Source organism: Mustela erminea, chromosome 10 (genome assembly GCF_009829155.1).
Source record: "Mustela erminea isolate mMusErm1 chromosome 10, mMusErm1.Pri, whole genome shotgun sequence".
In the NCBI taxonomy this organism is placed as follows: Eukaryota; Metazoa; Chordata; class Mammalia; order Carnivora; family Mustelidae; genus Mustela; species Mustela erminea.
Genome location: NC_045623.1, coordinates 47,868,357 through 47,884,220, shown reverse-complemented (window position 1 = coordinate 47,884,220; position 15,864 = coordinate 47,868,357). Strand labels below are relative to the sequence as shown.

General features: G+C 38.9%; 1 protein-coding gene across 2 annotated transcripts in view; it reads right to left on the bottom strand.

Moving 5' to 3' along the window:
* ERICH3 (glutamate rich 3) overlaps nt 1–15,864 on the bottom strand; it is a 97,500-nt gene that overhangs the window by 21,447 nt on the left and 60,189 nt on the right. For both annotated transcript variants that reach the window (XM_032302005.1, XM_032302006.1), the window contains 2 exons: nt 12,180–12,478; nt 6,960–7,196 (listed from right to left, as the gene is read on the bottom strand). In XM_032302005.1, the coding sequence (XP_032157896.1) occupies nt 6,960–7,196; nt 12,180–12,478 (536 nt within the window). The remainder of the gene's footprint in view (nt 1–6,959; nt 7,197–12,179; nt 12,479–15,864) is intronic.

The following is a 15,864-nucleotide window of genomic DNA, read 5'->3' as shown; positions in this document are numbered from 1 at the left end:
GTGCACTGGTTGGTGCGGCACCTTGAGTCCATGCCCTGTGAGGCATTTCTGACTTTCCACCCTGCATTCAGTCAGGCTCCAAACCCTTCACTGTCTTCTCTCTTCGTGTCACTGATAACTGTTCCTTTTTTTTTTGCATGACTACTATTTCACACAACATGAGACTGAGAGAAAATAATATGTTCCTCTGTAAGATGAAACTAGGTGCTTCAATCATGACGTGGCTGGTGACTAGCTTTGACTTTGGCTCTTCCACAAACCCCCCTAAGCCTCTGTTTTCTTGACTGTAAAATGGGGCTAATTCTCTCTGTAAGTCTCTCTGTAAGTCTCTGTAAGTCTGCAGAAATTACATGACACAAAATAAAATAATGATTTTTTTATGAATTCCAGTCTTTCCCCCTCTATGGAGTCATACACGTTAAGTATAGTCTAATGCATTTCTTTCTTGTGATTTCACCCTGTGCATTATATGAAGAAAAGTAATTGCAGTAACCATTTGCTGAGGAAAAGTAAATAAATAAAAACATGATCATGATTATGTATGCACTTACTGCAAACCAGACTTGGAGGTAAGCACTCCATAAATATCTCATTTAATCCCATGGGATAGCTATCTTCTTTTTCTAGATCTAGAAAGTAAGGGGAGCACCTGGATGGCTCAGTTGGTAAGCATTCAACTCTTGGTTTCGTCTCAGGTCATCATCTCAGGGTGATGAGATCGAGTCCCACTTAAAGCTCCTCACCCATCGCAGAGTCAACCTGAGATTCTCTGCCTCTTTCTCTCCACCTGCCCCTTTCCCCTCCGCTCACACTCGTTCTCTCTCTCTCAAATAAATTAATTAAATTAATTTAATTTTAAAAGAATGTAAGGCCCAGAGAAGTTAAATAATACCCAATGCCCACTAGCTATAAAGTAGCAAGTTTTGTAAAACATATTTTTTGTAATGACTCACTATAGTAAAACCAAGACTACTCTACTTGCCAAAAGGCCTTCAAACAGAGAGCACCCACTGTCACAGACCTACTATCGCTTCTCTTAACTAACTTCCACCCCAGGATGACAAATGGAAAATAGTCCTCTTATGTGTCAGGCAACGTGCTAGGTTTTAAGGACACAGTAGAGAAAAAAGCAGGCCAGGACCCTGCTTCCACAGAGATTACACACTCTAGCCAGACACTGCTTCCTTTTGCACAAGCACAATAGATCAACTGTACGTGTTCCCTCAGGTGTTTGTTCATTCTCCTCACAGTGACCATGGACAGCTCTCTCAGGAGCTGCTGTTACACTCCTCACTGCTATCAGCAGCTTTATTATCTGTTTTGAACAAACTGTAAGCCCTGATCTTTGTTTTGAATCATTTCTCATCTCCTAGCATAGAGCATGGTTTTACTATAGTTTAAATTCACCGTTTTCTTCATTAGTACCCTGATTTTAACTACTTTGTTTTGGGTTCACTAGCTTGAGGCCCCATGGACACTTTAAGTGCAAACTCAGTACAAATATGTAAATTCAGTCAAAAACAACTAGCTTTCAACACAACCCAATGGATCTTATACCCATCCAAACTAATATAGACTGCATCTCTCTCCCATTCTTTGGTCTGAGGGTTCACAACAAAATCTGCGTACATGCTGCTCCTATGGTCTTCAAATTGGCTGTGACACACGAATTTACACGTCCTACTATTACTCATATAAATAGTCCTATCTTGATTATACACAGGAGCTCATAAAAATCAGTTTTTATATTATATTAGATACTGTGGTTTAGTCAATATTTTAATGTACAATAATGCCTAATTAGACAAGTGCTCCATACTCATAAATATTGTAGACTGAATGTATGTTTAATAAAAATAAAGGTAGAAATCATTAAATTCTAACTATAAACGGTAACTAGTTATTTGTCTTAAGGGAGATCATATGTCCTCACACCGATAATTCATGACTCAATTCATCAATGAGACAAATGTACACATTACTTTGTAAGAATAAATATCTACAGGTAAATGCAGTTCTAGCAGGAGGAGATGAAAAAATTGAAAAAGCTTAAAACTTTCCCCATGACTACCTTTATCTGCACTTTTTTAAACATTAAAATGAATACTTAAAATCCTAAGAATATAATCAAATCCTGTGTCACACTGTGCTGCCTAAGTCCTTTTACATTTATCCACCAAGATTAAGATTTTATTGGGTAGCCCAATAATACCTTTGTTGTATACAAGGCAAATTCAAAACTGTAGAGAAGAACCTCAGAGGAAAGTGTTTTATGTGGACAAAAATGATTCTGTATTTAAAAGTCATGGCTTCCTACTTCAGTAATCAAAACGTGAATAGATTGAGGAATTCTGACTTTTCAGAAAAATTAAAATTTGACAATCATGCAAAAAAACCCAAAATCAGACATATTGATGCTAACCAGAAGGCCATCTACAGGCTTCCCCTAGTCCTCTCTGTTCAAGGAAAAGTCAAGTTACACTGACATCCACCGAATGTGTTTTCATAGCACCTATGATTTCGGCATGGAAGGAGCAGTCTCCCCTCATGTGCTTCTCATCATTAGTCAGGCCAGGAAATGAAGAGCGAGATTCCTGAAGTCAATAAGTAAATAGAATATTTTTGTGACTCTGGAATTTTAAAAGTCTATAAGTTTCTTCAATATAAATATATGCTGATTATAGGGAAAATGGAAAAGGGAAATATTATCTTTATTACTTCAAAAACCATTTGCTTAATTCTTATATTCTATTCTTTGCAATTCTGGGAAGAGATTCTCTCTTTCTCTCTCTCTCTCTCTGAAATCTTTCTCATAAGAAGCTATTGATTCTTGGGGCGCCTGGGTGGCTCAGTGGGTTAAAGCCTCTGCCTTCAGCCCAGGTCATGATCTCAGGGTCCTGGGATCGAGCCCCGCATCGGGCTCTCTGCTCAGCGAGGAGCCTGCTTCCCCCGTCTCTGTCTCTGCCTGCCTCTCTGCCTACTTGTGATCTCTGTCAAATAAATAAATAAAATCTTAAAAAAAAAAAAAAGAAGCTATTGATTCTTTACCTCTTACTCAGAAGCATTATCATCCAAACTGTCCGTGAAAGCATAAAAGTATATTCTCAGTGACATGACGCTTTTCCCCTCAACCTTATAACATTCATCGATGACAATATATTTTCAGCTAGTGACTTAGTGCCTGGGGTTGCCAACACAAATGCAGAGAAAAGGAAGCTGTCGTTCTTTTTAAACGATGGAAAGTCTTACACGTCATGCCTAAACCAGGGTCTCTTCGTGGCTCTCGTTCCCTGGGGCTCATCACTCATGGCTACTCAGCGCAGAGCGTTCATCAAGGCGGGCCCACGCCATTGTGAGCCGGCACTTTAAATGGGGCTGACTTGTCACCAGAGTGACAGCCTGGGCAATTGTTTGCCCTCTGGGAACAGGTGCAGGCAGGTTCAAATGAAACACGTCCAAATACTAACAGCAAGATTCTTAATCATGTCAGTAAAAAGGATGAACTGGTGTCTCAGACTCAGTGGTCACAATATGCCTCTTACTCTTCTGAAGATGAAATGCTGTCTTTCTTTTTAATAGAGTGTTCCAAGGAACCCACTGTGTCATTATCATTTTTAATACATGCTACTTTGTTTGCTGGATGAAATCTCTAATTCAGATACTCTGCATGCTAAAAGGAATGTTTCTGAATAACACGAGGCCAGGTTATCAAAATCAAGGGATGGGAAATAAAAGAGCTGGGAGGTAGAGGAAAGAAAGAGTAATAAGCATGAGATTTTATTTCAAAATGATGGCAAAGTTTTAATGTAAATACCAAAAATGCAAAAGAGCTCTTAATAATATCATTATTGAAGCAACAAAATAAAATAGTTGGCAAATTTAATTTCTGGCTCTTAAATTTCCCATTTGCGGGCTAGATTTTATATGTTCTAGTAGATTTCACTATGTACCTCTTCAAAAATATTATATATTCTCTACCCAATAATGCAGCTAACTATATACAATCTTTTCCAATAAAATTCTAAGGTGCTTTTATTCGTGGCGAATAAAAGCATCTTAGTGTTCTTGGTGTTAAAACAATCAAGTAATTGCATAATATTTACAAAATGTCTTTGAGGAAATCACCTCTGTGAAGAGTAACAAAGACAACATACAGTCCTGGTTTTCAGAGTGTAACAATTTTGTGTTATTAACTTGTGTAATTAATTTGATGGGTAAAATTTACCATATGAAACAATAAGAGACAATGAATAAGAGAATAATGAATTACTGAATGATAGTGTTATAAACTAAGGAGCTCAGTGAAAGCTCCAAGGTAGGACAGGGTCACAGAGGAGGGGCCTCAGCTGGAACTGAGCTCAATGCCTGGGAGTGGACAGGGAAGTCCATCCACGGAGGAGAAAGGTCAATTGGAGTAAAAGTAGGAAATGTCCATTTTTATGTCCTTTCTTCAAAAATAAAACGAACAAACAAAAAAGACTCTAGAGAAGAAGATGAAGAGCTCAAGTGCCTCTAAAATGTAGTCTTGAGGAAGGAGAATGCTTTGGGGGTGGGGGGAATTTGCTTTACTTTCAGATAAAGAGATATTTTCTCATTTGGAATATTATTATATTGTTTCTCCAAAATCCAGGCTCTGATGTTGGGTAATGTTTTTATGTCTTGGTTCCACTGCTTTCTGGTTCTATGAGTTCCTTGGAATCCCACCATATCCAAGTTTATGTATTTATAAAATAGAGATAAAAAAGTACCTGCTTTTCAAGACTGTTTGAGGTAAATCAGATAATTCATATAAAATATTTAACACAGTACTTAGTACAGAGTCTTAATAAACAATACCTTCTGGATCCCTTTCCAAACATAGGATTCCAATTATTTATATGTAAGCAGTATTCAGTGTTAAAGCTTACCTATTCTGTCAGTTATTCAATAATCACAGGTCTAAGTGATTAAAGCTTTCCCTCCAAGGAAGATCCAAGTACTGCCTACATCCCTCTCTGTTTGAACATAAAAATTTATTCTGTTTTAGAAAAAATCCATCTGAACCTATGAAAATAAGATGATTACGTATCACAAAAATAATCCCAGATGACCAAATATTAAAAGAATGTGCTGAATCTTCATGAAATCAACACTTGTTAATTCCCCACCATTACTGAAGAAATGAAAAACTGAGTCCCTGTGTTTTGAACCAGTTATATTTACAAGCAAACACGTTTAGTTCTTTTCCAGGTTTAAGTCACTCATATAATTTATTCAAAATTTGATTCATGTGATATCACTTTTCCATAGAATTCTTTCACTTTCTCTATGCCATATTGGAATATAAACTTAAATCCAATATTCACATTCAAATTGAGAAAAACCTTATATATTAAGCATGCCTGGAAACAGAAAATGCAAGTTTTAAGAGAATTAGAGAAATGGCCTAGTTTAGACTTTATAAAAAATGTTTCAATGCCTGGCCATTAATTTGAGTGGGTCTTTCAACTATAATAAAAGTGACAGCAAATTTTGTTTTTGAGTTTAGTAATAGCGAACATCATTCTAAATTCCATGGTGCTTTACTCTTTGCTTTGACTGTCAGGAAACTCAGGATTAAATTTTTAGTTCAAGCTTAGTGATGGTCCTACCTATGGCTCCCAGTAAAATTATCTTCTCTTTTACTCTAAACAGTTTCTGTATTTTATTGCCTTTATGTGTGTGCATGAAATTTTAGAATAGGTTTGCTTAAATTATTTCTTGAAGAGAGCATAACTAAAATATTTGCTCTTATGATTACTTGGTTACTGAATTTACTCTTATTTTATATTATCCCAATATACTACTCTAATTCAAAATTCTGAATTTTATACAATAAAAAATGTTGAGAGGAGGAAAGAATGGGGGAAATGGACAGTAATTTAAAAAGTTGTTATAGGGGCGCCTGGGTGGCTCATTCAGTTGGGCATCTACCTTTGGCTCAGGTCATGAACCCAGGGTTCTGGGATGGAGCTCCGCATTCCTGCTCTGAGGGGAGTCTGTTTCTCCCTCTCCCTCTGCCCACCTCTACCCCTAATTGTGTGCCACCCCCCGTCAAATAAATAATTAAATCTTTAAAAAAAAAAAAAAAAAGTCCTTGTAATGTGACCTCATTCTCCAGCCCAAAGCAAACTACAAAGACATACATATCTATACCTAGTAAATACTCCCAATGTACCAGAAGAGATCTCAGATTAACTAAGAATCACATAACTTTGGTCAAACCCTTTTATGGGACAGCAGGAAATTGCTTCCTTCTTTGATTGAACATTATTTCAGGAAACTAAGTTCTTTTAAAAAGTCTTAAAATGCTTGAAATATGCCTCAGATGATAAGGGCAACTTTCTCTACCTGAAAACCTTTCTATATTTTCTCCATGAACATTCAAAGTCACTTTTGGCTTGCAGACTGGGAGAGAGCTGCCTTTACCAAGAGAGATAATCCTTCCATGAAACTAAGATGCCAGCACCCTGTGTACAAAGTAAGTGAAGACAAAAAAGTGAACTTGGGCAAGAATCTCAAACTTTCCCTTTACTGAATGGAAGATACTTTTCATTTTTCCAAGGGTATAAAATGGTATGCACACACATGCATGCACATGGGTATGTGTGTGTGTGTGTGTGTGTCTATATATGTATGTAAGAGGGGATACTTTGGGATTTAGAAAAAAAAAAAAAAAGGAGTAACTTTCTAAGTAAACAGAAGGCATGTCACTACTAGCTTTACTGAAGACTGGTGAAAAATGCCAGCAAACTAAGGAAAGAAGGGATTAAGGAGTGACCCCATAAATTAGGTATTTATGGAAGACTGATCACCATCCCTGGTTAGGGATCCAGGCTCTAAATGCTCCCTTAAAAAAGGATCATCCCATTAAAGGTAAAGGAAAGTAGTGAGCGCACTTGGTGAACAGCTCATGTCCCATGACCTGGGTAACAGCTTGCCTTGTTTATCCTCCTCCAACTCACTGTCAGAGCACCCATCACCTTCATCTTTTACATTGTCGTCAGCATCTGCTGCCTTTTGTGACGAGGTTTCACTCTCCTTTTCCGGGTCTAATTGGTCTTTTTCATCATCTGAGGGTGACTTAGATGTCCCAGTCATTTGGTCATCAGCCTGTCCTTCTTCATTAGCTTTCTCATCTTGTTTTTCCTCATCTACTTCAAAATCTTCTTCATATTCTGAGGGGGAGAAAAATCACACTGTAAGAAGGAAAATAGAATCTCTGATACTTAACCCATTTTACTTTAATGAGAACTTTGACTCCACTACCCTCTCTTCTCTGGGCCTTTCTTTGCTTCTTTTTCACACAATTACTGAACATGGAAAACCAACAGCAAGTGATCAAAGATTAAAATCAGTTACATACACAAGAGCACAAAGGCAGTAAAGTTCCAAATAACGAGTCTAAAACCTAATGAAAGTTCATTTACAAATGGACATCATCATCTACAATAACCAAAATGGAAAAGAGAAGAACTTGATAGAAAACAATAAATTAGAAATAAATTAAAAATGAAGAGAACAGGATTATAATAATGAAAGTTAATTTGGAGACCCAGTGAGGTCATATTTCATATGAAGAATGGTCAAAATATTTGGATATCAAGTTAATGAATAGTGAAGTGGAAAAATTCAATTAATCAAGTCCAAAGGCCCTGAGAAGTAATACTGTGAATAGCACATTCTTTGAGAACCAAATGGACATCAAAAAAAAGGATTATGAGGGATTCTATACCTAGACCAGAACCCAAATCATATGCATTATTCATCCCTATAGTCAAGGAAATAATTACATTCCAAGAATAAAAAATTCTCATAAAATAGAACATTCCTGTCACAGCCACTAATTTGCTTCATTCCCAACAGAAGTGCAACAAATCCGTACCAGAAAAAGGAAATTGTCACATCAGATAAACTCCAGCTGTCCCTTGTGGTTATAATTTTTCACCTTTCATATTTAATTGTTCCCCTTTTTCCTCCACCCAAAACTAAGAATCTTGAAATGACAACATGCCAAGGATAGAGAGCGCAAAGATTTCATGCAGAACCAATTAAGCAAATAAACAATTATCTCTAAAATAAAATTTGTAGGGAAAATAAAACTTTCCCTATTTTGTGTATTTAGAAATGCATGCCCTGTGCATGTGAAGAAAGCTCTGCTAATGCAGGGGTTGTATGAGGGCGATGTAAGGGGAAAGTGAAATCAGAAACTGTAACGAAGAAAGGCAAACAAAGAGAATTCGTCACAAGGAGGTTTTCCTGAAAGAGATTCAATATGGGGAATGTGAAAGGTGAAATATTATCAGCAAAACAAAATTATAAATAAGAAGATGAAAAAGTGTGGTTTATATCATATGAAACAAACAGGAAATACTAATAAAAACCAGTATTTTTCTCCAACTATTTCAGGCCAAATGATAGGATAGTTCTCACTTAACCCAGTCACTGTCAATCAATAAATCTTTCATGAGACCCTTTAATGTAGAAAAGGTAAAATTGCAAGGTAAGAGACACGACAATAACACAACCCCTGCCACCAAGGAATCCCCAATTTTTGTGGAGGAAATGAGATGCAAGTACAGAAGAGATATGGGACTCATAGTTGTTTTTATACATGGTCCTCTGGACACTGAGTGTTCTTGCTATGGGTTTTCACACAGGACTCCTGACTAATTATGTGAAATAGTGTCAAATGGTTGGAATGGAATAAAAAAAAAAAGGGCAGAAAATCATTTGGAGATCATGGAAGACTTCACGAAAGGAGGAGTTTAGGTTAGCCACAGAACACACGTGTGCACGGGCACACCCAGTCACTACAGAGAAACACATGCATCTGTTACTTTACAGATACTTGCTGCTGGTCACAGGATAAGCAGGGGCCAAAAAAACATGAGTGACCTGCTATAATTCCATCAACAGTGTCACATAGTGGTGACGTATGAGGGTTTTAGAGGCAGGCCGACATGTGCCCAAGTCCACGTGAAAACACTTGCTAAGTGTGTGACCTTACACAATCTGCACATCTTCAAGGTTCCGTTTCTTCATTCGTGACATGGTAGTGCCTGCCTCACAAAGCAGTGGTGACTATTAAAGCAAGAAGCCCTGTAACAAGGGTGCACTGTTGGCTTCATCAGAGAAGCATCTGCCTTTGGCTCAGGTCATGATCTTGGGGTCCTGGGGTCAAGCCCCATGTCAGGCTCCCTGCTCGGTGGAGAGCCTGCTTCTCCTTCTCCCCCCAACTTGGGTGCTCTCCTTCTCTCTCAAATAAATTAAGTCTTTTTAAAAATGTAATGGAGGCCCCTGATTAAAACTGGAGAAGTACAAGTGTCCACAATTAAGACACAATTACACTTATATTATTGAAGCAGAGCATAAAATTGAAGTAACATGTAGTGAACCAGAAGAACAGTCCGCACATCCTCTTTTGCAGGAGCTTCTGTGCTTTCTCTCAAAGTACGAAATTCCAGGCTGCCCTTGTTTGCTCTACCCACCGCGGTCATCGCACGTATCACCCCTCCATTCACCAAGAGCATGTGATCAGCACAAGAGCTCAGAGCCACCTCCTTTGTGGTATCTTCTCCATACGGGTGAGCTGGCGGCATGCTTTCTGGATCCCTTTTCATAATTTCTTCTGTTTCTCCTATCTCATCTTCCTTCTTCCAAGGAATTTAATTAGCTTGTTGTTTACCATCCCCACTAATGAGGAAGGGAGTTGATGTGAGGTCAACATCAATCCAGCTGCAACCCTTTCTCACTGACCTCCACTCAAGTTTCTGGCTGCCCTTTCCCATCAGTGGATGCCTCTCCTTCAGAGAGCTGAAGCCTGGTTGCCTCTGTTTCTCCTCCTCCCCCTCACACTCCTCCTCCTCCTTCTTTCCTTTTTAAAATTCATTAACTAGCCAACCCAGAAGAAAGATCTCGGGGAAAGCTATAGCATAGGCATAACACTGGCCATGTTGGTTTAAGGAAAAAAAAAAAGAAGAAGAATATTAATCCTCTCCTGAGCATGGCTTTAATAAACCTACACATCTTGAAAGTTAAAACACATAAAAACATGTCTGATTTGTTCATCTCTGTGCTACTGCTATTGCCATAGATAGTTTTAAATCCTCAGTCTAAGATAATAAAGACTAGAACGGATCACAGAGAGAGATAAACTGGGTCAGTGTTACAAGGGAAATCTTTTTTAAGATGATCACATTCTTTCAGTAATAAACAAAGTCCAGTGCTATAATAGCTTTGTAAGTCTTCTCTCGAGTTTCTGAAACCCTTGGGCACCAGGAAGATGACATGAGAAGGAGGAACCTAGGATCTGCCCCTTTCCCAATGCCGGTTCTTCCACAGGTCATCCCAGCCCACGGCTAATGCTCCTCTAATCCCAGCGCTGTCTCCTTGCTGTAAGTGGGACACACCGGTGGCTCTCCCTTTCTGACTCTGGTTACCACAACCAGGTAACATTGAGGACAGCTTGTGCAGAATAGGAGGTTGTACAGTGTGGGAAGTCTGGGTGTGGGAATTAGACAAGCCTGCATATTGGAGTGTGGCAGAGTATGTGGGCCCAGAATATGCCACTTTGGCATCAGAGTTATATTGAGCTGAAGGCAACTGAGAAATAGCAGGTTCAAGAAGAGCTCTCTGCCCTCTGCCTATTTGCCTAAAAGCAGGACATGAACTTGTGAAGGTGTCTCCCTTCTCCCTTTTATCCAGGAAGGACAGAAGTTAATCAAAGGAGACAACTCTACACCCTTATCAGTCCAGAAAAAAGCCCCCGAGGAATCAGCATTAAAAACCTCACTGAAAACAGCCTTTATCTAGCATTAATTTTGCCATATATTGCTTTCCCATAATTTGCTGCCCCAGAAACTCAGTGCTTTATCTTTGTCTTGTCACTTCTAAAAGCTTATTGTTCTTTTGCTAAGATGCTATTACATAAGCCCAAGGTCTAACCACCCCCTTGAGTTCCTCAGCACTGAGTGCTCCTGGGTGTATGTCTGAAGCACATGCTAAGACAGTTCTGTCTGTTTCTCCTGTTTCAATCTCTTTTGTCAGTCTCATTCACAAGGACCCAGCCAAAGAACCTAAATGCGTCCAAGAAAAAGCTTTCCTCTCCTACAGTGTAAATCGTAGTTCTGCTGCTTTCTGTTTCTCTGTCTGAGCTTCAGTTTCCTAGCCCACAAAATGGAGGGATAATATGTACCCCAATGAAAGGTAAGGATAAAATTAAGTAGTGTGTGTGTGGGGGAGCCTGGGTGGCTCAGTGAGTTAAGCATCAGACTCTTGATTGCGATTCAATTCATGATCTCAGGGTCATAAGACTGAGCCCAGTGTGGGGCTCTGTACTGGGCATAGAGCCTGCTTAGGATTCTCTCTCTCTCCCTCTGCCCTCTCCTGCCCACAACCCCCCACACACCCTCTCTCTCTAACAAAAGAAGACAAAACAAGACAAAAAAAGCGTGTGGAAAACTCTGGCCCAGTGCTCAGTGCCCGGCACTTTCATTATTGTTATTATCACTACTCTACATATGAGAGTGTGTGTGTGTGTGTGTGTGTGTGTGTGTGTGTGTGTGAGAGAGAGAGAGAGAGAGAGAGAGAGGGAGGGAGGGAGAGAGGGAGAGAGAGAAAGAGAGAGAAGAAGGAATGTAGGGAGGGAGGGAGGGGAGGAAGAAGAGGAGAACAAGAGAGAATAACAAGGAAGGCAGACAGATCTGCTCTAGGACCCTGAGCCTATGTCAACTGTTTTTACTTATGGCATATTCCTATTACTATATAAGCATATTGTGCCTACCGAATCCCAAGCATCAATTTCACCAAAGCAAGTATATTCAAATACTAAAGAAAAAAAAAAAAAAGTAAAATTCTCTTTGGTCAACCAAGTCTCTCTGTGCAGAAGTGAATAGAGCTTCTGGCTCATGCAGACAGAAATTCCCCTCCTGCGCCTGCAAACACCTTCCCCTCTCCCGAATGAGGCCTGCCCTCCTCTGAGGTGGGTGACACAGACTCCATGCAAACCAGAGAGGGAATGTGGTCAGGGATACCTCCGTGTAACAGAGCTGCCTGAACACTGTAATGGTGGGTTTTGTTGCACATTTCCACAAGGGCGTTTTAAAGACTGAAGCAAAACAACAATAACAACAACAAAAGAACTCTGTAGAATCCATTACCGTATTTAAATATATTTTCCTGGGCATCCTCCCAAGCTTCTTGTCCTGGTTTTTCTTTAAGTTCCATTTCTTCCACAGCTGTCCTCACTTCCACAATCCCTGTTTTTTCTTCTTGAGCTGAAAAAATGACTGAAGTGGCTTTGTTCCCCTCCATCTCACTCCTTCTTGGTATCATGTGCCCTCTGCCCTTCCTCAGTTTCCCCTCACCCTTCTTCAGTTCTTCTCTTTTCTCAATACTCTTCTCTTTCCTGGGTTTTGGTGAAGTTGGATTTTTGTCAAGGCCCATTGCAATAATGCACCTATGAAAAAAATAGATACACATAAGGTACTTATTAACTTTTATATATAACACAATGGAACCTCTAAGCTTTTTAAATCACTTCTTTCTTATTCCAGTAAGAATATTATAAGACATATTTTATTATAATACACATAGTTCATTAGAATAAGCTATTTTCTCATTCATACCAAAGTTTTGTAAATGAACACAACTATTAACAACTTTACCCACAGTAATAAAAAAGAAAACATCTTAACAATTAAGAACAGTTGTCTCAAACTAAAACTTGTGCCTTTAAAGCATGTGTTTAGCCTTATTACAGAGTCCAATAAGCGTATCATTCAAGTTCTTAAATGAGAATTATGTGATAAAAGAACGTTCAGGTATATAAACAGGGAAGCTGAGATAAAAATAATCAGAAGAAAGGTGCCATTCAGTCTCAGATAATTTGTTATTCCAACAACACAACAACAAAAGACTTATATACAAGGTGGACTCTAAATAAATATGATTGATTTTTTAAGAAACATATACACTCAAATGTTGTTGTGTCCTTTAAGTAAACACCTCGTAGAGCTTGCATGCTTATTTTAATAGAACTGTCATCACTGTTTTTAGAATGGCCTTTTGAAGCCTGTACAACAATCTTTTGGTGACTTTTCCTGGCAATAAGCTTTTATTCTTTGGAGATGGCAACAATTTGTAGAGGTCATGAAGTCATTCCAAGTCAAATCTGGTGAAACAAGCAGGTGATCTGAATGCATTAAGACATTAAAAAATACTTTAAAGATCAGTTATAACAAAGTAACATGAATAAATCCTTCGGTAGCTTTTTTCCTTATCTCTCAAGTTAATATTGAAATAAAAACTCCAATGATGATAACACTACAGACGTTAATGAAAATATGATTATGATCATAGTAAGGTTATTGAGCATTCCCTCTGTGCCAAGGTCTTTGCTGGGTACTGTATATCCATTATCTTTCAGGATTCATTACTCTACCCAGGATGATACATTAAGAACTATCACCACAATTGACAAATGAGGAAACTGAGGCTGGCAGGCCTCCATGACTTGCCCAAGCTCACTGAGCAGGTTAGGGATGGCGCTGGACCCTGGGTCAGGATTGCTAGATTCCATCCCCTCACAATGAGGTACAAAGATATTGTTAGATTACAGGTGTAGCCCTTCCAGAAGGACGGCCCCACAAGACAGATGTTATACTGCAGGGCTTCCCACCAGGGAAAGTGTTCACACTCCACCAGAAACGAGCACAATCTGGAGAAGTTTGCACCAAGGCCTAGAGGTGATCTGGGACCTGAGAAAGCTGCCTGGCAATTGTCAACCTCCCCCAGCCTCCTCCTCTAGAACCACCTGGGTCTCCTTCCCTACAGGACTTACTGGAAAACAGAATCAATAGAGTGCACAGGTGAAAACGTATCCAAATGTAGTCAAGATGTGTCCATCCAGGAAGAACAGAAATAATATGTAAAATATGAAAACCGCCTCCGCGTGAATCAGATCCAATGGTAACTTCTTGAGCTAAAGATGTCACTGAATATCAGCCATCCCCAGTCTAGAAGCAGCATAGGAATCAATTCTCCCAGCTTATGAGAACTTAGTTATATCACTTATCTTTTCAATATCTCCCCATAAAATAAAGCTAAAAGGATTTGCACTCAAAGTAACTATCAGGCTGTAAAAAATGAGATAATAAGAATACACTTACCTCCCCCATATTAAGCATGATAAATGTTTCTTGCCTGTAATGATGATGTACTTAGCACACTGCTTTCTGTGGAATCAAGGTGTCATGAATCTTCACAATATGATGACTAGCATTGCCTTCTGTTCAAGCTGTTCTTCCCTTATCAATGGCAACACCAAATCTATGGATTTGGAGCATCTGATCTGCTGTTACTTTTAGTTTATGTTGTGACTACATGGAGGCTTTGATGCCTCCCTCCCGCATGCACAGACTTTTTATTGCCCATCTGCTCAGGGGAATTGGACGAACAAAGTGAACAACATCTGGGCTTTCCTCGTCACTGACTACCTATTTGACTTCTGAGTGTAATTGGAGGTGTTGATTCTGATTACCGAAGCTCAGTGCAGCCTGCATTCCACTTGGCTAGGCAATTCTTCCTCCTGTGCCTCACTCTAGCAGCTGAAAACAACTACCTCGACTGAGGGAGGGGTATAAGCATGGAACCTCCCCACTTGGACATGACCACTGCTGAGCCTGCCTTGTTTTCTGAAGACCTTAAACAGGTAATGCCTAATCATTTTGAGAACTAGAACTCCCTACTGTTGTTTTAAAGAATTCCCTCCTCATAACCAAAGTTCCGGAGCCAGTATTTTTTAAACCAATCAAAATTAATTTCATTTTTAACAAATTAGAGGCATTCATGTACACCCCTTAAAATAATTAGAAGTATTATGGTGGATGTCACCGCCCCAAAGAGGTTATATAATATTATAAGTGAATTATATTATATTTTATAAATATTTATATTTGTATTATATAAATAAAATATTTTTTAAAAGATAACAGACCTAACAATCCTTATTCTTTAATATCACAACCATTTTGTTTTTATTATTTGAAAAGGTCAAAGAAGCCAGAGGGAATAAAATGAAATCAAATAAAAAATTGTACCTAGACTAATAAGTGTTAAATAGGAAAGTAGATGTCATCAATCAGATTTTAGTACTGACGATAAAACCTTCATAGAAAGTGTTTATAACCAAACTCTTACAGCTTGGATTTATACAGCAACTCTCAAAGAGTACAATGTGTTTGTGCACGGATGACTGTATATAGCTCATTAGCTTTCCTGGGAGTCAAACACAAATTTGTTAAATGACTTGCCCGTAGTATGGAGAAAGCATATTTGAGTTGGAACAGGAAAACAGCCTCAGGTGGGCCCTCTGTACACCTGGGCTCTACTATTCACTGTCCCACTGGCTGGATGACTCTTTCTCATGTTTTCTACCCACTAAAACCTCCAGTGCCTTCTTCCTTAAGCCTTAACCTCGGCTGACAAATTCTTGTTTGACAGAAAATATAGAAACAATCAGCAGAGAACTTGCAGTTGATCTCAACACACCCATCTTGTTAACTCCTTTACTTGTTATTTGAATTTCCCCCAGTAGAATGGGCTCCTCATGGGCAGAACTTTGGTTGTTTCACTCCTGTTTTCTGGCTTGGCCAGAAAACTCAATTCTCCATGACTACTTTTAGAAAAAAAAAAAGAAAGAAAGAAAGAAAGAAAACACTCCTACAAGCAGGTGTCCTCATTTCAAACAGAATGTCCAGTATGAAAGTTGACAAGCAACAGTCAAAATTGACCCTTTACCATGCATTTCGTTATGCCTGAGATTAAAACTAGGGGCATGAGAAC